Below are 27,041 nucleotides of genomic sequence, written 5' to 3'. Positions count from 1 at the left end.
ATAATCATATATATACCTGAGTGTGTGTATGTGTATGTATACACCATTCCCAGACCAAGTAATTTCTTTTTCATTCCACTAGGGCAAGTTATGACTCTTCTCTATCTTGATGTTGGCTCTGTGTGGCAGGCTGCCCAAGTTTATAATGCATATGTTTAAGAAAATGCGTACTTTTGTTATCCTGGGTAAGTCTATTCTTCATCCTGAATTTGCAACTGTTTAAAAAAGAAAAGTTCATAAGATTATATATGTGGAGTATACTCAAGAGTTTTATCACAAGGAAAAGCCCTGAACAGCAAAACCCTGTCCCTTTTAAAGGTAGCTGTCCCTACATATGGTTCCCTCTGATGAATAGATTTTTGGAAACCCCTACTTTTTCAGCCTTTGGAATCATTTCCAATAAAAGGCCTTAATAACAGTCCTAACCTCAGTATAAAATGTCCTATAGAACAAGATTGGAACTGGAGTGGTCTTGACAGCAGATTCTGTGAACTTGAGTAATGAGACCTTAGTAGTATTAATTATTGTTCCTCTGAAGGACGTATATCAGTTAGAAAGGCCATTGACATGCTTTTACTTTTCAGTAATCATGAGACAAAATATTTATTATATTGTGCAAGACACTTAAATAGCTGCTTTTCGCTGACACTTAGTTTTACATGTGGATCTAAGAGTTAGGCATAGTTTTAAATCCCAATTTGATTTTATGAAAAAGAAACTCTGAATTTATTCATCATTATACATCTTGTAAAAGAAGAGACAGGGTCTGAATTGAAACACTCTGCACATAAAATCTTTACTCTGGGTACATATACTGCTTATGTGTTCCTTTCTTTGACTCTCTGCTGAACCCAGTGTATCTTGTGCAACAAATGGACAATCAAAGACTTTTTATTTGTTGATGTGGAGGAACATTGATTATGGACTGTCCTAGATAATGTGCATGGTGGCAGACAGATTTTTCCATGTCTCTTCAGATCAGCGATAAAGGTAAATATGGAGAAATTGGGGGGGCATGTTATATCAATACTATTCCATCATTAGCAGGGATTAGACATCTTTCTCGAGAATACAAAAAGGGCAAATGGCAAATAAACACCTCTCCTAACTCCAACCAGGCACACTGTCTATCCCAAGTATGAGTAAATGTTCTAAAGTAAAGAAGGGAGACAACAAGGAAGAGATGGTGTGACTTGTGCATTTGAACAAAGGTATACAGATGAAAGCCAGAACAAGGAGCAATACAGGAAGTGGATGAGAGAAGCAGAAGGTTCAGGAACTCAGTAGCCACAGAGTCATGGGAGCTGCCCATTTCCAATGTTTGAAATATGGATAAGCAGTCTGAGAAAAATAACATTTAGAAGACTTGTAGATGGGTAAAACATGGTTTGTGACATTGAAAAATGAGACAGAGCCTGTTTCATAGTCTAGCAAAACCTCAACATGTTGGGGAGGAATGGCCAACAGAGAACACCTGAAGCTAAGATCACGGGACCTATTAGTAATGGCAACTTCAGACAAGGAATCAGAACACGGAGATGCGAAGACTCTAATTTCTTCTTACTCTAGTAGCACTGGACTTCTCTCAGCTCTGAAATGACAAAAGTTGCAATGATGTTGTTAGAAGCAAAGGAGTAAACCCTGAAACCAATCCTCTCTCTAGAGTGGGAACAGGGGAGGGCTATGAACTGGTGATTGAGAGCACAAACCAGAAACCTGGCCATTTCCCCTTAGATCTGATCACATCTGTAGCACAGGATCTCTCTCTTCTTGTCGGGTCTACCTCCTCTCTTTTACCCTCATCTAGAAACAACATCCACACACCCATTTTGCCCTGATACTACAAGAATCCTATGCCCACAACTTTCCTCTGGCTCTCCTCACCTTTAAACACTTTCAGCATCCATCTCAGATCTTGAATACAGAATGCAAGCTTCAGTTTTTTGGACACTATTTTTATCTTTTTCAAGTTCAGGTCTCACTCCTAAGGAAGACAAAAATTGATCATGCCACTCTTCTGACCTTGTGTTTCTCACAGACCACTGTCTCCCTCCTCTGTCACTTCACTGACGCACTTAAATCCTCTTCACTGAAGACCTGGAGGAGCGTGGAGGTGAGAGTACTGATGCTGAAACCAGAAGAAATAAGATCACGTCTACCTTTCCATTTACCCTCTGTATGACCTTGGCAAGGTCTTCACCTCAAAGAAACTGACGTCTTTCCTTATAAACTGGAAAAATTTATGCCATACTGTCTACCTCTTAAAAATAATATAAAATCAGAGGAAATAATTCTGCCTTTCAAAGGTATTTCATGCCTCTAAAATAAGTATTTGCTGCATGGAGAAGTCACTGCCATCTCAGTGGTTCAACCAGGTCCCAGGCAGATGGTAGTAGGGAAGTTCCAGAACCTGGTTCCTGAGGAGTTTAGGTTTTCATCTGTGGGGCTCCTGTGTTGAAAGTCTGAAGGGTCTCCAAAGCCTGTTATCCCAGTCCAGATGCCCAGAGATTAGCATTTCAGGTCACATTCCCTGGGGAAATGTTACACATATTTGGAAAAGAAGAAGACATGATGACCAAATTAATAGTGGTCTGAATTTCATGAGTTTGGGAAGACCTTGATACTGCCAGGTGAGTGGTTAACTTTTGCCATAAGAAAACATTTTTCCTACAAGATGCTAAAGTGTGTAAGCATGAAGAGATTAATTATTGGCACCAGGAACAAAGCCACTATTACCAGAGACTTGAGTCTAATTTTTAGAAATCCAAAGAAAGTCAACTTCAAAAATCTCATTTTTTCCATCTTCAGGAAGAAAAGTAAGTATAAAGGAGCTGTTTTTGTGAAAAATTTGGGGGGCTAACATATAAAAGGAAAGGTTCTTCGATGTGATAATACATGTACCTAAGAAATAGGAAACAAGAGGTGAGGCAGAGACAGAAGTTTGGCTAAAATGAGTGAATTCGTGGGGGTTCTGATAGAGTAACCCCTCATTTCTAATGCTTTTATTGGCCTCAATTCTGTGACCTCCCACCACCCAAGTTTCCTTCCATTGACAAGTTTGGTCTGTGATCAACAATTAGAAACAATGTAATACTCAAATTTCCCTGCCCTGTGGTTTGTTTGAAAAAATTCTGATTGATCTCATAACACTCATGGCTACAATTCTGTCTTCACACAAAAATGGACCCTACCTGGTCAGGATATGAGATACAAAATGTAGAGATAAGATTCAGACCAACCACCCTTGAGGACTCATGTGAGGGTGTTAGAAAGATGCTTCAAATATCTGGAGATGGGATATGTTTAAAAGGAAGAGAAGAGGTCTACTAACGTATTAAATACATGTAGGAGAAGACCTCCTTAACTCATTATGTATTTATTTATTCTAGAGACAAATACAGGTGAAATCTACTATTTGCCAGACATCATTCCAGGTCAAGGGGAATGAAAGATGAATAATTCATATAGTCCTCAAGAAGTATACATTGTTTTGCTGCAGATACAAGGAAACAAGCACTTCAAATAAATCTTCCCTTTGCCTCCCTCTCCTCACTTTTTACATCTCTTACATACTACCTATAGGTGATCTAATCAATTTTTAACTATGAAATAAGCCACATGGACCACCACCTAAGAAAATCTAAAATGTAACATCATATTTCCAAACTATTCACATGCAATTGTCTGGAATGTTACTATTACCCCCTCAGTCACCATCTTAGAAATTATAGTATCTTATCCGGAATCCCTATATTGTAGTAAGCAGTCCAGTCTATAGCCACAACGTATTTTAGTCATCTTCTTTTCCCCATCATAACCATTATTTGCTTAATCTTTTTGAACAGAAATGTGCCAATATAGTTGGTTTCCCCTCTCCAGCCTAACCCTTTTATACCAAAGACTTGGCTACTAGTTGGCTTTATATCTTCAGAAAAAATTTTACTTTCTACACAAGGCTCTTTTGAGGTTATGTATGTCAAAAACTAAACTAAAAATGACAAATTTAAAAGAAAGAAGAAGAAATTCAGGGGGCAGGAAGAACTTTAGTCATAGCTATGTGTTTAAGCAAAAATCTTGTCATCAGAATCTACTCTTCCTTCTCAAAATTTTGTTTTCTACCTGCTCTGTTGTCTTTTTTTGAAAACTCTATATAGCATCAACTTGAATGTCTTAGTTTCAATGACGATCTCTATATACTACCTCGTAGAAAAGAGAAGTTCTCTTTATAGTCATGATAGTAAAATTCTAAGGCGCACATATCACTCATCTGAACTGGGTCAATGATTAAACAATTAAAATAATTACTGCATCACTGGTAAACATATAGGAATCAAATATGCTGATTTACATAGAATTGAGAGACATACACATCCTGGATGCTACTGATTTTATCAACCCGAACCAAGTACATGGACTGAGGGTAGAGATGGTTCTACCAAGTGTAATTCAAGAGATTGTTATATAAAAAAAAGGCATTTGAATTGAAATTGGACACAAACACAAACGTCCCATGCAGTCCACCCCTTAGCTGATTGCCACCTCTTTACTATTTTTTAGCAAATTATTTCCAAAACGGTGCTAACAATATTACAATGGTTACAATAATATTACTAATGGATGACTTACATCACACATAAATTAATATTTAAAATCCAGTAAAGATGTAAAGCTAAAATCTAAAGGTGTTAGAAGAGAACATAGAGAAATCTCTTAATGATATTGAATTTGGTAATAATTTCTGGCTATGACACAAAAAGCACACGCAGTAAAAGAAAAATAAATTGCACCTCACCAAATGTAAAAACTGTTGTGCATCAGAGGACACTGTGAAGAGTGAGAAAGATAATGCATAGAAAGGGAGAACATATTTTCAAATCATATATCTGGTAAGGTATTAATATACAGAATATACAAAGCATTCCTACAACTCAACAACAACAACAAAAACATCCAATTCAAGAAACGGGGAAGGATTTGAATAGATATTTCTCCAAAAAGATATACAAATGTCCAATAAACTCATGAAAATATGCTCAACGTTATGGGTCATAATGGAGATGCAAATCAAAAACACAAAGAGATACCACTTCACACTCTTTAAACTGGCAAAAAATATCACAGAAATTAATAAGTATGGGCAAAGATATGCAGAACCTGGAACCTTTGTATACTGTTGGTATGAATGTAAAATGATGTAGTCATATAGAAAATAATTTGGGGGTTCCGCAAAATCTGAACAGTTAAAATTATGATCCAGCAGTTTCACTCTCAGGTATATACTCAAGGTAATTGAAAGCAGGAACCCGAACAGATACTTTTATGCCAATGTTCATTGCAGCCTTACTCACAATAGCCAAAAAGTGGAAACAACCCATGTCCATCAACAGAAGAATAGATAAAATGGAGTGTATACACACAATGGAATATTATTTAGCCATAAAAAAGGAATGAAACTGATACATGCTACAACAAAGATGAAGCTTAAAAACATTATGCTAAATGAAATCAGCCAGACACAAAAGGACCAATATTGTGTCATTCTGCTTACAGAAGTACCGAGAGGAGGAAATTCATATAGGCAGAAACTAGATTAGCAGTTATCAGGAAGTGGGGTCAGGCAGAATGGGGAAAGGGGAGTTATTGCCTAACCGTTAGAGTTTCCACTTGGGCTGATGAAAAAAATAGAAATAAACAGTGGAGATATGTGTACAACACTGTGAATATAATTGATGTCCTTAAAGTATACACTTTAAAAAGGTTAAAGTACTAAATTTTATGTTACATGTTTTGTCACAATTGTTTTAATATTTTAATAATGGAAAATACCAAACATCATTGGATTAAACATTTTAAATGAATTAAGTGTAATATACATGAATAAAGTTGCTAAAAGAACTGAACAAGAACACTTTTCTAGGGTAGAAGATCTAAACTCTCATCTACTATTCAAATCTACTTTCAACACCAGCATTTCTCTCATTTTCATCCTTATCACTATAAAGTAGCTCCTCATGGTCTGGCAACCAATATATATATGATAAAATGATCCATTCCAAATATTCTCAAAAAATAGTCCAGACAAGAGAGAAACTGTCATCTGAACTCCTAGTTTTCAAGATCGTGGACGGTAAAGCCCACAAGACCATCACACATTATATCAATTTGAAGAAGAAGAGCCAAAACTAAAAATGTTTCTTGATTGGCCCACATGGCTGCCCCAGATCTATTCTTGTCAATAAGGGTACACAGCCCCCCACCCTCATAGGAAAACCATAGAGAATGTCAATTATGTGACTACAGCTTTCCAATAGGTGCCGACTTGCAGGTTGCATGTTAAAGTCTGTAATTGCTTCAGGAATGGAAAAATCACAGGCTTCATTTCCCATGATTGTTATTTCTGTTTCCCAACTACTTCCTTAAAATGTTGCATGATTTGGCTTTGTTTATGGCCAAATATATGAGCTATTTACAAAAGCTAGAGATCCCTTCCAGTCCTACAGATTTGTATCCAAGTGTTTAGCTTATTTGTTAGCATGTGGACATTATCCTACAGTTAATTCAAAACAGGTTATTGCCCCTTTCCCCTAATTTGCATTCCAACAAATACACATTATTATTGATATTCTTGTGCCCTATATCAGGTAAGAAGTTTACCATTAGACCTTTGTATGACTGCTTTCTCAGTCTGTGGCTCTTCATTAGTCCCAGTCATAACTCATGCTGTGCTTTCATCCTCTTGACTTTTCTGGCACTAACTTTAGCTTGGAATTGAAAAGCTGGATTATGTTGCAATAAGAATGAGCCTCTATTATCAACTTTAACTGGAATTTCTTAGTCCTATGGGTCATTACTAAAGGCTAAACTAAATAGCCACATGCAAAATCAACAGTCCCACTATACAATAAGTGATTGTGTGAGAGCTGCCTCACTTCCATCATCCATTTGCAGGTCAACAAATACAGGGAATCATTTACAAATTACTCAGCATTGTGTTTATTTCAAATGATCAAATACAAAATTAAACAGGTTTTATCAGAGAGAGATGGAAGTAGATTGTACCAAAGCAAATAAATGAAACATCCAGTAATCGATCTGGCTCCAGGAATAAGTGGTCTGCTGAACACAAATTGTCAAATTTCTGTGCTATTTCTGGGCTTATATATCTTCTGAGTTAGTGTCATTCCCAGGTTTTACTTGGTTATCACTGGACAACTGAGTATTACTTCTGGCTATTCAGTTTTGAATGGGAAACACGTCACACTCATAAACATGAAATAGAGAAAGATGAAGAGCAGAAAATAGGAAGAATTTAGTAGATCAGATAAGAAAAAAACTAAAAAAGAAAAGAAGAAATGGGAACAATTAAAGAAATTAAATTGTCCAGTTTGGAAAGTAAGTGAAAATGGACTTATTTACAGGTGACATGATCCAATATGTAGAAAATCTCAATGAATAGACACACACACACACACACACAGAAACTACTAAAACTAGCAAAAGAGTGTAGGAATATTGTGAGATAAAAGATCAATATAAAAATTTATAGTATTTTTGATTACTAATAATGAAAAATACAATAAGAAATTAAGACTTTTTAAATAATTGAGTCAAAAAGAATCTACTCAAAAATTGAAGAAAATAAGTAAAAGACTTTTGGGCTGGAACTGCAAAATCTTGCTGATGGCATTTAAAGAAAATCTAAATAAAAGGGGAGATCTTACATTGTTATGATGACAATAATTCTCAAATTTCCCTTTAAATTCCATCCAATACCTATCAAAATTCCAGCAGGCATTTTAATAAAACTTAACAAGTTACATCAAAATTTTCATGGGAAATTCAAAGGACCCAGGTCAAAGTTTCTCAGCTTTGGCACTACTGGCATTCTGGCCCAGATAATTCTTTGTCATGCATTCTGTCCTTGCATTGTAGGAAAATTAGCAGTATCTCTGGCCTCTACCTGCTAGCATTCTCCATATGTTCCCAGGTTCAAGGATGGCTAAAATTCTCCCCATAGAGAATAACCCAGTTAGAATTGAACTGCTCTGAAATAGTAGGAGAGAAATGTTTTAATTTTTTTTCAAAAACTTTCAACATTTAACCTGCCCAATTTCAAAATATTCTATGAAACCACAGTAATCGAAAGCTTAGAGTATTAGTGCCAGAATAGACATATAGATCCAAGTAACAGATTCACAATCCAGAAAAAAAAAACCTTACATGCAGAGCAAATTGACTTTTGACAAAGTTGCCAAAATAATTCAGTGGAGGAAGGGAGATTCTTTTCAACAAATGTTGAATTGAATTTGTTCATGGTTTAGCAACTCAATATATTTACTAAAATTCCTTCCACTGTGCACTCAACATGGGTGGATTTCATAACACGTTAATTATAACTCTAGGAATATATATATTAAGGCAAAGCTAAAGATCCAGCAGATGACCTTGATTATCCCATTATTCAGACAAAAGTAAATAAAGAAATTCTTGTTCATCTAGCAAAGGATAATCATGAGAATTAAGTAGAGAAAGTTTGAACGTTCCTGAATTTCCCAACACATTTCATAGCTTAAGGTCATAGTTATACTAACAATACCACAGAAAAAAACACTTTAACATTCATGCTAGGTACAATTCGTCCATCAAGACCACAGATTTGCCCCCACATCCCAAACCAGCCATCACAAACACACAAATATACATATACACACAGAAACACAGAAACACACATGTTCCTACATGCACATCCCTCACTCAGGTATTACACAGTCTAGCCTTACATTTGTCACTCCTCAACAACAACAGCAAAAATCAAACATAAACAAAGATTCCTGTTGTTTGCTTTTAGCTAGGCTTAGTGAGGAGAGGCATTACAAATTCTAGCTAATGGAAACAAAGAATCTTTGCTCCAAATTTTTGACTGCCTTTTATACATGAATAATAATGGAAATTTTTCTTACATTTTTACATTGAATTATCCCTACGATCCTTGAAATGAATGACAGAGAAGAGGAACTGAAGGCCTAAAGGAACCTTTGAATGCCACCAGGAGGAAGAAAGTGCAGGAACTCAAACGGAAGAAAACTTTGTCTCTCTTTTCCCCCAAATCTCATAGGTAGGAGCTCCATCCCAAGTCTCACCAGCAGTGTGTGTGTTGATGATCACCACATCTGACACTCCAGCTCTGAGATGAGCTCGTTAATGTACAGACTCTGTTAAACAAGCTGGTCTTTAATTGCTACCAAGTTATCCAGCACCCTCTCCTCATCTTCCTCCAGCTGTTTGCAGCTACCTCAGTTCCAAACTGTCCAGGATGCCTCTCATTTCAATAAAACCTTTCAGAATCCTCTGTCTCTCAGTCTACATATGATTCTTTGGAGAGGAAAAGAGAAAGTGGCCTTCAGTCTATCTGGCTGAGGGACTGCTTTGTATGGGCCTGGGAGTCAAGACAAGAAGTATTTCCCTCAGTGGGTTCTCAAAGAAAATAGGGTGTGAAATCCATGAGCACTTCCTGGCAAAGCATTTCTTCCAGCTGTTTTCCTTTGAGCTCCTCCCAAAGCAATATATTCAAGTCTACTTCATCACGGCAAATCCTGAGTCACAAAGTGATACCTGCAGGAGGCTTGGGTTGCAGACACGTGTCCTGGATGATCACGCTACCCTGTGTATTAAATCTCTCCACCCAGACTTCCTAAAAAGGGAACACTTGGTCTTTCTCAATATGTGTCCTGGAAGTATTCAAGGCTCAAAGTTGATGACGGAATTGGGACATGGGATTCAGGAGTCATTTTTACCTTGCTTTCATCTAGGCCTTCAACTCCAAATATTTCAATTCACTTGTGATATGAGTATTCTTTAGCCCTCAACCTCCAACAAATAAGGAATGAAATGAGGACTAATCAAATGTCTTCTAAACTCATTAATTCTCAGGTAACAAGGGAAAAGAGGCCTCTTTGTGATTGGACAAAGGTGCTGCCCAGTTTCCTGTCTCAAGACTCCCTTCAGGAAAAAGCTCTTCCTGCATTCCAGGTAGCTATCTTTTCTATAATGTGAGCTGCCAACTTCTCAGCTTCCTGCTGCTCCTTCCTCAGCTTCTTCACAGCTTCTTGGAGCTTCTTCTGTGAGAAAGGAATCATCAGAGTCAAGTTATGAGCTTTCTCACCACCTGATGAACAGGGAGGAAATCAGGCTCATCTCAGAAGAGTCTGAAGTTCACAGAAATAAAACTGGCAGGTAGAATCTAGGATGTAGACAAAAATCTGAGGAGGTGAATGTCTTCCTTAACCCTGGGAGATACAAGTTACCATACCTTCATCAAGTATAGCCTGCATCTCTCTTTCCCTAGAAGAACTGATCTTGAAGCCATGAAAGTCCCTTCCTCTCATTGACAGTTTTCTCACATCTAAACAACCATGATCCAAAAACTATTTCTGCTCAGAGGGAAAATCAGAACTTACATTGGGAAGCAATTCTCCACTCATCCAAATTCTCTTTGCTAAGAGTTTGTAGTCTAGGCTTATTCATGAAGCAAATGAATGAAAGCAAAGAAATGTCCTTCAAGCCTTAGAGTTGAGCAAAGGGTATGGAATGTTGGCAGGGCTCAGTCCTATGATGACAAGGGTAATAAATTAGGACCAAAAAAAATGAACATATCACTTTATATACCATTTTTCCCACCCTGGGGCCTACTTGGATTTCCATGACCACCTCCTCCATGCAGAAAACTTTCTGACTGTTGTGCTCCAGAGGCATCACACAAAGCACGCAAATGGCATTCTCATGGTCCTTACAGAACAAATGGAGTTTTTCTCCATCATGCTCACAGAGAGCTCTATTCTGCCACTTGTGTGGGTTCATGCTCACCTCCCTGATTCTCTCCACTGTGGTGGCCAGGTGCAGATTAGGTCAGAGGTTCCAAGGCTGGTTTCTGCTCTGGCACACAGGACAACTGTATACCTCTCCTGGGCAAATCACTGACTCCTTCTTTGCAGTGATACAGGCTTGGCAGAAGCTGTGGCCACAGCCCAGGCTCAGGGGTTCTGTCAGGAGCTCCAGGCAGATGGGCAGCTCACCTCCTTCTGTAGAATTACCTGTGCTGAGAAATCCATTGCAATGCTCCCCTAACTTCTTCCTGTTCTGACTCCTGAGGGTCTTCTTGGTCACAGTCCCCTGAAGGGCTGAGAATGTTGAAGAGGTCAAGATGAGAAAGAGAGGAATAGAAGGACATTGATCGAGAAGAGATTTAGAACAGGACAAAACCTTACTATTCAGTAAAGAAAGGAGAAGAGAGAGACAGGAGGAGTAGGTCAGTGACAATGAAAAGGGCTTTTTATCATCATATCAAACACTTTTCTCTCAGTTTATGTTGTATGACAAATATCACCCAACCAGGGCAGTGATTGCTAGATTCTCTTCTCCTACTGGAGAGAAGGACAAATTGAGGCCTTTCTCTGAAGAACCTTGTACAACACTCCTATGTCTGCCTTTTCTTCCCCACCCCAAACCATATGCTCCATGTTAGATACACTAAACTCACTGTGACCCCTGGGCCTTCGCACTTGTTCTTCTCTCTAAATGGAACGATCCAACCCCTGATATGACTCACTTTTAAAAACAGTTTTATTGAGTTATATTTACATCAAATACATTAGTTTCAAGAATACAATACAAAAATTTCTAGTCAATTTATGAAGCTGTGTAACTATCATCACAATGCCATTTTAGAACATTTCCATCACTTGAAAACAAACCTAATTTTGTTAGGAGTCACTCCCATTCTGAACCTGAGCTTCAGGTAACCACTAATCTTCCATATTGGCATTTTCCTATCAGTTCATAAAAAGGAACCATAATACATGGTCTTTTGAGTCTTTATACCTTCAGTTGGCGTACTCCTATTAACGTGCATTTATCCTTCCTTTCTTTCCCATCACGAAAACACATCCTCAATGTTCAAAGAACAATACTGACTGCTCTCTCAGAGCATTTGCACTTGGTTGTTGCTCTGCATGGAAGGATTCTCCCCAGTTGTCAGCATAACTCACTCTCACATCTCTTTCAGTCTCTTCTTACAAGTCTTCTTATCAGAAAGACCTACGTTAACTCACCTATAGCAAAACTGCTTATACTATTGCTTGCTGTATATTTGCCATTTGTCTCTCTCTTTTGTTTTACTACAGAATATATAATATCTTTCATTAAATGTCTGCCTCTTCTTCCTAAAATGTAATCTGTGCACGGATCAGGAATGGTTTTGTTCAATATGTATCCTCAGGACCTGGAACAGCGCATCATACACAGGAACACAACGTTTGACGACTGTGCAAAGCTAGAACCTTCTCATCTCTCCATGGATAATTATACCTTTCTCCTTAGCTTCTCATTTTTTTCTTTCATCAATTAGCCATTTTCAAAAGGCCAAGAAATGTTTACCTCCACACACAGAGCCTTCTCCTGCCTCAAACTCATTCCCCAAAGACAACCACAAAAATTGCAAGGACAATAATAGGCAGGTAATTTATCAGTAATAGTTTTATCACAGTTATAATTTAAAAATCAGTTTCATCCATATATTCCTCACACAAATATCCTTGACAAATAAGAGTACTCCCGTTCTTCAGATGTGTAAATAGAATCAATGACTAGATTGATTCTATTTGAATTGATTGATTGTAAGTAAGTAGAATGGCTTACAGATCATTCTACTTATAGAGATCATTTTATTACAATAGAGTTGGGATGAATGTACCATCCTCCGGATCCTCCTTTAGATTTCTCTCCACTACTGCACAGATTTTCACAAAGACAAACAAAGGTAAAGTTAGCGAGTACTCGATTGAGACCCAATGCTATGGGGATGTAGAAGTGCAGAGATCCAGACTCACTGAGTGGTTGTGAGAGTCTTGTATTCAGAGATTTGAGATTTTTTCTTGGCCTGGACACAAGACAAGTATGTTGATAGGCACCTAAATGTGTATGTTTCTTGAGGGGAAAGAAGGTTAGTATACTCATAGGATCACACACAAGACAGAGATCTGAGGAACATAAATTCAAATGAGGCATCCATCAGTCATGGGAGAGAAATCTCAATAAATAAGGGATATCGTAAAGTGGAGAGATAAAGTCTATCGTGTTTCAAACACACAGAATGCTACTCCAGGTTGAATTGTGCTCTGCAAAAAATTGTTGAAGTCCTAATCCCGAGTGTGATTATCTAACTTTATTTTAAAATCATGCCTTTGAAGATGATTAAGTTAAAATGAAGTCCTTAGGGTGGGCCTAAATTCAACATGAGTGTATCTTTATAAAAAAGGCAAATTTGGACACAGATAGACATGCACACATGTGAATCCACGTGAAGACACAAGCAGAGATCAGGGTGTTGCATCTACAAATTGAGAAATACCAAAGATTTCTACTAAACCACCATGAGCTAGCAGAGAGACATGGAACAGATGCTACCCACTCAACTCTCAGAGGGAACCAACTAGGTCAACACCTTTCATCTCGTATTTCTATCCTCCAGAGTCACGAGAAAATAAATTTTATTTAAGCCACCCATTTGTGGTACATTTTTATGGCTCCCCTGAAAATAACACAAGTCCTTACTTTTCCTTTATTCATTAACTTTTATTCTATCATTGAAGAAGCATTACACGATTGAAATTCTTCTCATATAAGACACACAGACAGACACAGAGACAAAATGCATGTTCCCCCTTGGAAATAGTACAATGTAGGAATTTTTATAGTAAGGTAAGGACCAACCAGGTCCTGAGGTTCCTTATCTCACTCCATCCTTTGTGAAGACAAAGGCTTTCTGTATCTGTTTATTAGGACAAGAAAAATGAAAGGGTCTTCACAATGCAGATAAAAACTCCTGTTAGGTGTTTATCCAACATCCTTGTAACTTCTCCTGTTACTCTGTCAAGAACTGTCAATGGGAAGATGGACCTGTTCCTGGCATCCAAGACCTGAGGAAAGTCAGAAACATTGCAACTCCTCCCCCATTCCTCTGTGCTGAGAGAGCCCTGTTCAACCATCCCTTAACGTACAGGCTTTAATCTGCCCCACAGTAGTGACAGTGTCCCTAAGCACTCTAGCTCCCAGGGAAATTAGTTCCAAAGAAATTATTTGGTAACAGAGGCCATCTTCATATAGCTAACCTCAGTCTAGTCCCTTTTTCTCACAATTAGTTCATCACAAAATCCTATAGCATTCTCTTCAAATTAGGTCTCATGCAATGAAGTCTTTTAACCATATTCCAGGAACAGTTTCCACACTGATCTCCCCAATACTACCATTGGGGTCATACAGTAATGTCTCATCACTGTTCACAGCAACAGCCAGAATGATTTTTAAACGTATACATCAATCTTGTCACATCTCTTCTCAAAAGCGTGCTATTCAGTGTGAGTCCATCTTTATCATGGCCTACTGAGGTGCACATTACACATCCCTGCTATGGCCTCATTCTTCTCACCCCACCTCCTACTCCTCCTCAACCCACACTGGCTGCCTTTATGTTCCTTAATCACTCTGGATAAAAATACCCTTTTACACAACATTTTGTTGAAGAATATTCTCTAACTCACCTTCCCACACTGAGACCTATCCTGAAAGCTGTTTAAAATTGCAAAGCCCTTTCCTAGGGTGCATAGATGTTTTGCTCCATTATCACCCATGTGGTTCATTATTATTATTATTGTCTCTTTGTTGTGTTTTTGTGCCATAGTGAGTTTCATCTTTTTGCATATTACATTACTCTTTTACTCTTTGTTTACTTTCTCTCCTGAGCCCTGAAATCTTTTGTAGGTATTTATTATTTAATGTAAGTTCAGTAAATGTTAAGATAAATTTTTCCACAGCTGTATGGTTTTCCTCTTGTGAATTTAACCAAACATATTAAAATTTATTTGAATTCATTGCCTCCTCTTTACTGGGCCCTGTACTAGTCACTGAGTAGACAATTAACATATACCATCTTGTCCAGGTCTTTCTGAGATTATGAAGAACAAGTTCTAAAGCAAGACCTCTCACCAGAAAGTCATGGGACACTACTGAAGTAAGAGTAAACTGTGGCCCTCATTGGAGAACAAATTCCCTATGCCTGGAACTCCAGAGAGACAAGTGACCAGAGAAGAGTTGCGGAGATGGAAAGCATCTGATCATCCAGACTGTCTCATCAGGCTGACCAAAGGGCTGGTAATTTATCAGGAAAATTGTGAACACTTTCCTAGAACTTACAAGGACTAGTAGTAGAAAAGATTATCTTCAAGAAGGTCTTATCCTGGCAGAGCTCCTAAGATCTCTTCCCTCCATCATGAGTCCAGATAAGAGGTCTCATCTCTCCTTGCTCTCACTGGTAGCTTGGGTGATTATGAAGAGGTAGAGTCATGTTTCCTGTCTCAGTCTTCTGTGAAGGAAAGGAGGAAGCAGTTTTCTGCATCTGAAATAAAAGGCTATTCTGGCTTAGCTTGGCAGGGTAGAACGTCAACACTACAAAATAGGAAGAACACGAGAGTAACAGCATGGAGAAATAATGATTTGTACAAGAAACAACCAGAGATCTTTGCTTTTGTAAACCTCTCTTTTTTATTTATTTATTTTCTATTTATTTATTTTTTTGAGGAAGATTAGCCCTGAGCTAACTTCTGTTGCTAGTCCTCCTCTGTTATCTTAAAGCTGTTAAAAACACTACAAACAAAAATATGGCTGTGAGATATATGTGTGTTTATGTGTATCAAAAGCAGAACTGGAGTAATCTTAGCAGGGGTATCAAGGACCTGAAAAATGCGGGAAATTGTTCAAGCCTTCTTTTTATTATTGCTTACATCTGTTTGTGAATCTACAATTATCTCAAGTTTTTTTAAAATGTTGCCAATTTTAGAAAGTCTTTTCTAGAGTACCAATGTTCCTTTGATGGTACATCCTCCGTTAAGCTCTGCTTCTAGGTGGCAGACATGGCCCAGGAGCAGCATGAGGGAGTTTGCTGTGTTCAGGGATCTGTTGGTGTTTCTGGAGGGCCGGGAATGGGTCTCAAGGGGGGGTGAGTAAAGAGAGGAGAAATTGCAGAACTGGGCAGGAGTTTTATCATCAAGACCCTTTTATATAGGCAAAGAGGGAACTAGAAATTTCTCTGGAGACTCACAAACACCATTAAGTACTTACACGTACAAGAAGCAAATGTGGCAGATTTCCCAGATCCCTCTGGCTTTAAGGTCATCAAATCTCCTCATTTCCTTCTCTCTCCTGAAGGAGGGAAGGCAGTGATGTCCTCTGCTGTCCCTGATTATAGATATGACCCAGAGGCTGGGCTGTCAAAGGAACATTGAAGACTTATAATTTCATATTTTTGCATATCCATCTTCTCATTATTTTGGTTCTGTGGAGTTTTCTACTTCTCCTTCGGGAGTCATTTTTTTGTCACTCAAATTATTCATTTAACATAGATTCTAAAGATCACAAGCTAGAATTGTATAACAATTATTAAATTGTCTAGTTGTCAGTAATTGATCAATTTTCCTTCACAATTTCATTAGTTGGTATAGATGCCTTTTGCCATTTTGTGTGTAAAATGATCATGTTCTCTTTCTACTGTAATTTTTTTTTACTATTTTTATTTGCACTTCAATTATTTCAAAGAGTAAATTTCCTCTGTTTGAAAGGAGACAGCAATTCAGAGACAGGAAGGGGCTGGATAGCTCCCCAAACCGGAAACCCTTGGCTGGGCTTCACAGAAGACCACGTGCTGCTGCAGTTGCCTCCACCTGTGACACCAGCTAGTGGTAATTGAGAGTTAATGACTCAGAAGGGAAGCAGGAGGCTCAGCGCAGGGAGGAAACAGCAAATACACAACACTTCAACTGCAACAAACACAACACAGCCTTGACATTTTCAGATTTCAGGCCCCATAGCTACAGCATCACCCATAAGATATCTTGTTGGGGCAAAGTGGCATGAGTTACTTAATGAACAGGAACGCCTGTGGCCTTTGAGAGCACCTCTGAAGGCACAGATGCCACTTTTGACACATTCGTTTATTTTAGCTCTCCTACAATATATTAAACCTCAAAAATTAACTCATGACCAACATTAAATATAAATACCATAAAACTGATGATTTTGTTAAAGAGGACCACTTGGCATAATAGAAAGTTTAGGAGCAATATACTTTCCATTTATTCCTCTACTAGGAGGAAGTTTTTACCCCATAACATGAAAATAATAATATTCATGTTGTCAAGTCTCCGATATTCTCAGTATTAACTGAAAGCACTTAGTGTCTGCGAACATAAATTTATGTGTCAAATTGGCTAGTCCACAGTACCTAGATTTGGCCAAACACTAGTCTATATGCTGCTGTAAAGGTATTTTCTAGATGCTATTCATATTTAAGCCAGTAGATAGAATAAAGCAGATTGCCCACCATAAGGTAAGGGGGACTCATCCAATCAATGGATGCCTTAAAAGAAAAAAGACACAAGACTCCCCACCTCCTCAAAAAGGAATTCTGTCTCTAGATTGCCTTATGACTTGGGCTGCAATATCTACCCTTCCTCGGTCACCAGCCTACCATACTTCCCTACAGATTTTGGATTCTCACCCACCATAAATATATAAATTAATTCCTTAAGATCTATCTATTGAACAATGTGTCTACATGTACATAATATTGATTCTGTTTCTCTGGAGAACCCTGACTATTACAGTATCTAGGAATGTACTTGTACAGGTTAGTTTCAAAGTGCTTCTGAGCAGAAAAACAATTGCCTCACTTCCCACCCCTGGTAATAAATGAGAGTTACCTGAGCTGTGAGGGAACAAAGCACAGCAGAGGGGAGTACATATTGTAGGTGATGAGAGTGAGAACAAACCAGATTTGAACACCGTGCAGAGAGCAGCACAGGATGAAGAGATTGCATAGCATCATCATCGAGCAAAATATAAGGCCACTGGAATCCCATCTTAATGAGTGCAGGTTACATGTTTATTCCATTGAAGATGTGAAGTCCCCAGATGAGGCTACTGGTCACAGTTGCGTGCTACTTAACGCTACTGCATGCATACTGTCTATGGATGATCCTGCAGGTTGGATCTTCCTTATTCCCTGAGATTCTCCTCAGTACACTCAAACTTTTCACTGTGGATGGACATCTGCTTCATTGATGGCCCAGCACAGCCCTGAGGCCCCAGAATTACCAGAAGGAGTGATGCTCAGTGGTTCAGAGGTGATGGGGAGAGAATAGCCCTAGAATGGATCTGCACATTGCAAGTCCACACCTGGTATCCACCCACATTTTTGAGTCCAGGATAACTTCTCTGGTTGTTTGCTGAGAAGACAGAGTGTAACTGGGAGCAACTTAAAATTTCTATATTCTCTTTACCAAAGGGCTTCATTTTAGGACCATGAGCCTCTGTTAAAAAGCAGAGTCACTCAGTATGCAGATCTGTTTGGTTGTATATGAAAATTCAGGTCTTTATTTCCTTGTAATTAGGTACTTCATCCTGAACTGGAGGACTGGACATTCCACTAAATGAGAAGATGTGAATGTCCCTGTAGATTCATTTCTCCATAATTCAAGAGCACAGATTTTAGCTAGTTAGTGACAGCCTCAGTCATTGTAACAATGGGGTGACAGGATTGCCGAGGTCAGAGGGAAAATTTAGAAGATCAATTTCCTCAATATTCCGTTGATGAGCATGGAGATATGGATGTGTACATACAGACAAACACACACATACAAACATATACTGGACACATTCACCTTGGAATTCTTCATTTCAAAAGGTCATCCAAAGATGAGGAAGTTGGGAATTCCTGGGGACAAGCAGGGATGAGAGCGGATACCACTTGACCAATCAGTGCAATTATTATGTTTTTTAACTGTGAACTTGGTTGAGGGAAGAGTTTTGAATAAAAAATACCAGAAGACATGGGGGTCCCAACCACTTGCTGAATGAACATCCACTGAAGAAATAATTCCCCTCCTATCTCACAGAAGGTGGAGAACAGGCTTTCTTCTTCATGTCTGAGAACTTTCATTTCACCGCAAAAGTAAGGCTGACCATAGCCCACAAAACACCTACACCACTCTTAAGAAATTCCACAATTATACTTCTGACTCTCACTGTATCATTGTGAATAATAACTTTTTCAAGTTGGGTAAAGAGAGCCCAAATTGAAATTCAATTCGGTGACATAGAAGTACTTCAGAAAAAAAAAAAATAACGAAAGACTGGGAGGCTAAACAGAAACATTTATTTACAATAAGCTAAAATTTAAAAAATTATAATCCTTTAAGTTATTGTATTTCTTTAAAAAAGGCAAGGATAATAATGTTTAAAGTAAACTAATATGAATTCTTAAAATCTTTCATTTCAGTCACAGTGAGAAGGAGGCAAAAAATAATATACACCACATCAGATTACTGCTTATGTGCTAGAAATGATGGAAATTACTGAAAACATTGTTTTTTAATTTTCACAGTACTACATTCAGTAAATTTCATATTTTTTTACAATTAAGAAACCAAAGCCTTTAAATTTTAGTTCATTTGGTAATGGCAATTATGCAGTAGCACCAGAATTATAATCAAATTCTAATTGTGATACACACAAACACACACACACACGAACACACTGCACTTATGTATCACAGGCAGAGTTGGAGTAGTCTTGACAGCAATACAGTGGTATCTTGGACCTGAAAAATGAAACCTCAGTGAAAAGAATCCTGCTGTTCCTGTAAACACAAACCTGTTTCATAAGACACTGACAGAGCTCACGTTTTTCAGCAATTAGTATAGCGAGTATGAATTATTAAGTTGAGACACTTAGGTGCTTTATACTTAATGACATTTATCTACTCACAATGACCTAAGTATGGTGCAGTTCTTATACAAAGATTATTCTAAGAAAATAAGCACAGCACTTAAGTATATCATTAAAGGTTACACTGGTAGTATGTGGAGAGACAGACTTGAACACAGACACTCTGGACATAAAACTTCCACTCTCAGTACATATTATTTATGATATTTTCTCTTTATGTCCTTCATGAATAAAGGGCACTGTGGGTAAACATACATACCACTAAGGACTCATTCTTTCGCGGATAACTTCTATACAAGGTCTTCCATAATATAGAAAAATTACTGAAAAGCCTTCCTTCATCTTCTCAGTCAGTGGTAGAGGAAATGAGGCAGAAAAAATTTGGCAGAGGTGTTACCTCAATACTTATTTTTCTTTATGAGGCTTCAGTCTTTTTGCCTTGAGAGTAGGGCAATGATAAATTAAAACTATCTCCTAATGCCAATGTGATATTGGGAAAAATATGACACAAGGCAAACTGTACATCCTATTGGTGAATGAGGGATGTTCAAATGGAAAAAAGGGAGGCAACGAGGAAAAGATGATGAAAATGTTGCAAATTAGCTGTGTGTTAAGTGCACCCAGGGTAAGAGGCACTACAAAGTGAGTAAGTGTGTAAGGAGCTTCAAGAGCTTGGTAAGCACAGTGTCATGGGGGCAGGACATGTCATAGGATTGAAATATGGAAAAATTCCCTGAGAAAAGTGACATGAAGAGAATTTATAGATGAGAAACCCGTGGTTTGTGACATTGAAAAATGAGACAGTGCCAGCCTCATAGTCTAGGAAAATTCCAACACGAAGGGGAGGAACAGTCAGGGAAAGGGTTAAGATCAAGGGATCTGAGGAGGAAGAGTTCTCAAAAGCATTATATTCAGAGTGATTCCGTAACCCTATAACCCAGTAACCATGTTTAGGTTGATATCTAGAGTAAACATTTTGATAATTTTCACCTGGTCTAAATGAAACCCTCAAGTTGAATTCAGGCAGTATTCTACTATATACCCCCAGCATCCAGGCAGATTTCCCTGACACATCTACCTCCCAGTAATGTTTCCCTGATCTGATATCTGGGGAACCCAGAACACCATAATCGTAATAATCTCCATGCTGATATACATTTGTGTTTGGTCTCAGTTGTCTCCAATCCTCAGAAAAGGAAACATTTGACAACCTAGAGTTGACAGGATCCAGTCTCATGCGAACTGTAGAAAAATTACAGAGTTGAGTGAGAGATATGATGTAGCTTTATCACACATCATAAATGTATGATGTTGTGAGAGGGATGTTGAAAATAACTTGAGTGGGAACTGGGAAGAACTTTATTCTCTCCTTGGGGAGATAAATAACACTGCAGAAACATAATGTGTATGTCTGTGTTAGAGGGGAAACATGGGTCTTAAACATGAGATCTACTAGAAAATGCACAGCTCTGAAAGATGAAGAGAACAGGGTAGCGTGAGGATACTGTGAATTCTACTTACCCCAGTAGCGTTGCTTGTCTGTGAACTCTGAAATGACAAAAATCCATAATATTAAATATAAGGTAAGGAGTCTGCACTGAAATCTATTTCCTCTCCAGATTAAGGAAGGGTTGGAGACTATGTCAAGATAGTGAACTGGTGAATGAGAGGATGAACCAGACACTTGTCCACTCTCTATTAAATTTGACCATATAATCAGCATGTGATATCCATCCTTGTTTGTCTCTTTCATCCACACCTAGAAATTGTACTGTCTTCCCCATTTATCCCTGCTGTCACAAGATTCCCACAGCCACCCACTTGCTCTAGCATTCCTCACCTTTAAACAGTCGCAGCATCCCAATCAGATCAGGAGCTCGGAACACTCTCCTTTGTTTCATAGGAAGAGGATTTGGCTGCCTCAGAGTCAAGGTCTCACTCCTAGGGAGACAAAAATTGACCCACACAACTCTGACATTTTGTCCCTCCAAAACCATTAACTTTCTATCTTTTCACCCACTGATTCATTTGAACCTTCTTCCCTGAAAGCTCTGAGAAAGGAGATAGTAGAGTGCCGACCTGGGAGCCAGAAGAACTGTGCTCATGTCCACCTTCTCATTTACCCTCTGTGTGACCTTGGAAAGATCTTGACCTCTCAGGAACAGATTCTTACTTTCAAAATAATATCATTAGCCTATCCCTCCCTACTTCCCAGAAATGATGTGAAATTATATGAAAGAATAGATTTAACAGGTAAAACAAGATATTGTTATTTAAAAAAGATTAATGTATGGAAAGGCAACTGCACAGATGTGGCTTCTCAAGGACGTGACCAGAAAATGACGTTGCAGAACCTGGTTACTGGGTGTTTGAAACATATCAAGTGTGGGAATACTGTCTAAAGACCAAGATCTTCACGGTCTGCTCCCCAGTAGGGAGGCCCTCGGCATAGCATCTTAGATTTCATGTTCTCAGGGAACAATTACAAACACTTGGACACTCAACTTTATGAACACCAAACTGATAGTCATCTGAATTTCATGTGTTTGGAAAGAGCTCGATGCTGTCACGTAGGTGTGCAAATTACACACAAGGTTGTTGTCTTTCCATTCTGGCTTCCAAAGTATATGACAAAGACAGATCAATTGTTCGCACCTGGGCCAAAAGATTCTTTGAGATTCAAGTCTGTTTTTGGAAATCTAATTCGAGGACATGTTAAGTAACTCATTCCAGGTTAAACAACTTGCAAGCAAACTTGCAAGCAAAGAGACTGAGCACCAAATATCTACTCTTGGTAAATATTCTGTTTATGTACTTCTTGCTTTACCTCTGTGATAAACATGGGGTGTCATTGCTAAAAGCCACAGACCCTTAAGGATTCATTGTTTAGGGACAGATTTCATGAACTCTCCTAGATAACATGGATAGGGCTGACAAGTATTCCTTTGCTAATTTGTTAAGCAGTAGAGTGAATGAGGAAGAAAAGAAATGTCAGATGAGTAACAGCAATACTATTCTTTCTATAGGAGGGATTAGATGTGTTTCCCTTGCAAATACAAGAAAAAAAAGTATTCTCTCCTCATGGAAAAAAAGATATTAGGAAGAAAAGTTTCAAGCTTTCACTTTATAGTAAGGAATTGTTCAGACTGTTATGCATTGCATTGTGTTCCCTCAAATTCATATGTTGTAGTCCTAACCCCTAATACTTCAGAATGTGACCAAATTTGGAGATGGGGTTGTTATAGAGGTAACTAAATTAAAATAATGTCATCAAGATGGTCCCATTCCAGGATGTCTGGTGTCCGTATACAAAAGGAATTTAGGGGCTGGCCCCATGGCATAGTGGTTAAGTTTGCATGCTCTGCTTTGGCAGCCTGGGGTTTGCAGATTCGGATCCTGGGTGCAGACCTAGAACCACTTGCTAAGCCATGACGTGGTGGCATCCCACATAAAGTAGAGGAGGACTGGCACAGATGTCAGATCAGCGACCATCTTCCTCAAGGAAAAAGGGGAAGATTGGCAACAGAGGTTAGCTCAAGGCCGATCTTCCTCACACACACAGAAAATGAATGAATAGAAAGGAAATTTAGACATAGAGCCATGCACAGTGAGAAGATGATGTGAAGGGGCACAGGGAGAAGACAGCCATCTACAAGCCAGAGAGAGAAACCACAAACAGAACCCTTCATTACAGCACTCAGAAAGATCCAATCCTGCTCACATCTTGATTTTGGACTTTTAGCCTTCAGAACCGGGAGAAAATAAACTGCCATTATTTAAGTCACCCAGTCTCTGATACTTTGTCAGGTAGCCCTAGCTGACAAAGACATTCTAAACAAATGAATGGGGAAAAAAGGAAGAGGCAGTCAAAATGGTGCAAATCAAGTCAGGGGCAGGAGATGAGCACCCGGACAAGGGCACTCAGCAGAGGTGGGTGAGAGATGAAGAATGTTCAGGAGCTCGGTGGGCACAGGATGATGGGGCGTGGACAGTTCCAAGGATTGAAATATGGACAAACAGCCTGAGAAAAGCAACATTTAGAGAACTTGTAGATGAGAGACCCATGGTTTGTGACATTGAAAAATGAGACACTGCCTCCTTCATAGTCTAGGAAAACCCCAACACGATGGGGAGGAACAGGCACGGAAAGAGTCAAGACATGGTAACCAGAGGTGGAAGAGTCCTCAAAGGCATTGTACGCAGATTCATCCTGTAATCCTATAACCCAGCAGCCAGCTCGAGGTCTGAATTTGGAGTAAACTTTTAGACGATTTTCTTTTCTGAGCTTCAACTGATAAAATAATCTTCTTGCGTGGTAAAATTTATGATTGCATACCCCCAGGATCCAGGCAATCTTTTTAGACACATCTACTTCCCAATAAAATTTCCCTGAGGAGAAACTTTGGAGGCCCACGGCATCAAAAACAGAAAAATCATATGAACCTGTATCCCCAGATGTAACAGGTTGCATAATTCTCACTCGTCTCTGATCCGCAGATATAACAATGTTACTAGAGCTAGTTGGTCTCAGCGTCACGTTCACTGTAAGAAAAATCACAGGGTCAGGTGAGGGATATAGGATGGGTGTGTCTTGTGACATTGTGAGGAGAAATATTGTGAATTGACTGGGAGGAACTTGTGGTGATGTGTCAGAGATGACTAGGACACTTAAGAGCTGTTGTATGTATGTGTGTTTGGGGAAGAACTCATGAAGCTAAGATCATGGGACATATTAGTAACCACAACTTCTGAAAAGGGATCAGAACATGGAGATTTGAAGACCCTGTAACTTCTTCTTACCCCAGTAGCATTGGGCCTCTGTGAGCTCTGAAATGACAAAAGTTGCAATGATGTTGTTAGAAGCAAAGGAGTAAACACTAGTCCCTGTCCTCTTTCTAGAGTGGAGACAGGAGTTGGGATTATTGTAAGGCTATGAACTGGTGAATGAGAGGACAAAGCAGATACCTGGCCATTCCCCCTCAGATCAGATCATCTTCAGAACAGAATCTCTCTCTCCTTATCAGGCCTACCTCCCCTCTTTGACCCTAATCTGGAAACAGCATCCATTCTCCCATTTTTCCCTGATACTACAAGAATTCAACACCCACACTCTTCCATGTCTCTCCTCACCTTTAAACACTTGCAGCATCCCGCTCAGATCTGGAACTCGGAATGCACACTTCGTTTTCCTGGAAACCATTTTTGGTTCTTTCAAGGTCCAGGTTTCACTCCTAGAGAAGACAAAAGTTGATGATCATCACATTTCTGACCTAGGTCTCTCCAAGACCTTTGCCTCCCTCACCTTTCATCCATTGATGCACTGAAATACTCTTCACTGAAGAGCCTGCGGATGGGAGAGAGGAGAGCCCTGATGATGCAACCAGAAAAAACATGCTCATGTCTACCTTTCCATTTACCCTCTGTGTGACACTGGGAAGGTATTGACTTTTCAGAGGCATAGTTTCTTCCTTCCAAAATAAAATAATTAACCTCTCCCTCCCTATCTCCAAGAAATCATATGAAAATATATGTAACAATGGATATATTACACCAAAAAAATAAACTTTGGTACATTAAAAAAATTAATTTCTGGTGAAGTCACTGAATGGATGTGGGTTCCCAGAGAGAGAATCAGAAAATGGGCCTGCAGAAACTGGCTGCCAAGAGTTTAAGACATATCAAGTGTGGGAATACTGTCTAGAATGAACCAAGATCTTCAAAGTCTGCTCCCTAGTAGGGAGGCCCTCGGAATAACATCTGCGATTGCAGTTTCTTTGGGAAAAATTATAAACACTTGGAAAAGAAGATATTATGAACAACAAAGTAATAATAGTCTGAATTTCACGTGTTAGGAAATAGCTTGATGCTGCCAGATAGGTGTGCAAATTTAGACACAGAGATGTGGCCTCTCCATTCTGGCTTCAAATGTCTGTGACTGAGATGGATTAATTGTTTGCACCAGGGCAAAAATATTCCCTGAGGTTTAAGTCTGTTTTGGAAAACGTAAACAGAACCACATAGATGGACCTGGTCCTCTATTTCTATGGCAGAAATTTAAACATAAAAGAGTTGTCTCCAATTATGGGTGATTTTTGGCAGATAAAGAAGACACTACCTTCCCATGGCAAGTAAAGCTCCTGTGAAATACAGGCACCTGAGTTAGATACAGGCACACAAGGTGAAGAAAACTGATAAAGTCACAGCGCTCTGAAAATGCAACACATTATCCCTAATATTGCTATGGACCCAAACTCTGCAACTTCTCACCACCTAAATCCCCTACCAATGAATCTGGTTCATTCTCTATAGTTACAGAACACTCAAGCCGTGTATGTGAAGAGAAAGTTAAAATAAAACTACTACTCAAATTTCCTGCCTTGAGTGATATTTTATTTTCATTGACCACCAGATAACTCTGAAGACTGCAAAACTCTTTTCACGGCATGGAAGGACAATCTCTGGTTTCTCTCACATACCTTTGCAGGATGCCATTTACATCCTAGGGAGAAAAGAGAAAATATTAGTCAAGAAATAATACCTCCTCCCCACTTACAAAACTTCCTTGAACACCCACCACCCCCTGATGTGGTGAGAAAAGACTTGGTCCAAATTGAGAGCCCAAAGTAAAGAAAAGACCCAGGATAAACACTCCAGAACATTCATGAGATATTGTCATGTATCTTAAAAGTTAGTAGCAGCTTTGAGACTTGTGGAATTACAGAAGGAGGCTTCCAGAATCTGGATGTGAGACATATTTATGAGCAAAACAAGCGGTTCCTACTATTTTTATCCAAAATGCATAAGGCTCTCCATGAGATGATTTCAATAATTCATGGCTCTTTCATGATTGAATGAAAATGTAATTTGATGTACTATTATTTACCAAGCATTATGCCAGGATTTATACAATCAAAGATGAGTAAATAGTCATAATATTCCTCAAGAAGTTTACATGGCTTTTGCTGAGGGTACAGGCAAACAAATGTACTAATGTGGCATTTTTCAAGTCTATCTCTTCTCATTTTATACACTGTCTATAAGAGACCTCATCTACTCTCTTCACTTCGACATGCATGCATGTCTAGTTAATTTCCAACACTTTACTGTTACTCAGTATTGCCTCTTACATTCAGGTTAATATATTTAGTATTTAAAAAGCCTCAGGAACCAGTAACTTAGGATGTGTAATAGGTAGCAGTATTCACAAA

At 38.7% G+C, this 27,041-nt stretch overlaps 1 protein-coding gene across 17 annotated transcripts in view; it reads right to left on the bottom strand.

Annotated features, from left to right (window-relative positions):
* Positions 1 to 577: 577 nt before the first annotated feature.
* LOC100054490 (tripartite motif-containing protein 5) overlaps positions 578 to 27,041 on the bottom strand; it is a 59,834-nt gene continuing 33,370 nt past the window's right edge. For 2 of the 17 annotated variants that reach the window (XM_070273332.1, XM_070273333.1), the window contains exons 5-10: positions 26,310 to 26,332; positions 24,964 to 25,064; positions 24,277 to 24,375; positions 21,674 to 21,774; positions 21,355 to 21,381; positions 19,240 to 21,075 (exon numbers count right to left, since the gene is read on the bottom strand). In XM_070273332.1, coding sequence (XP_070129433.1) covers positions 21,761 to 21,774; positions 24,277 to 24,375; positions 24,964 to 25,064; positions 26,310 to 26,332 — 237 coding nt within the window. In that variant the 3' untranslated portion in view covers positions 19,240 to 21,075; positions 21,355 to 21,381; positions 21,674 to 21,760. Of the gene's footprint in view, positions 1,592 to 1,884; positions 1,985 to 13,614; positions 15,449 to 16,170; positions 16,317 to 18,801; positions 18,821 to 19,239; positions 21,076 to 21,354; positions 21,382 to 21,673; positions 21,775 to 23,644; positions 24,376 to 24,633; positions 24,661 to 24,963; positions 25,178 to 26,309; positions 26,333 to 27,041 lie in introns of those variants that run through there. The other 15 variants (XM_070273326.1, XM_070273325.1, XM_070273321.1 and 12 more) reach the window with 13 other exon arrangements.

This window comes from Equus caballus, chromosome 7, assembly GCF_041296265.1.
Source record: "Equus caballus isolate H_3958 breed thoroughbred chromosome 7, TB-T2T, whole genome shotgun sequence".
In the NCBI taxonomy this organism is placed as follows: Eukaryota; Metazoa; Chordata; class Mammalia; order Perissodactyla; family Equidae; genus Equus; species Equus caballus.
Note: the sequence above shows the minus strand (reverse complement) of the source record. Positions and strands in the feature narration are given on the sequence as shown.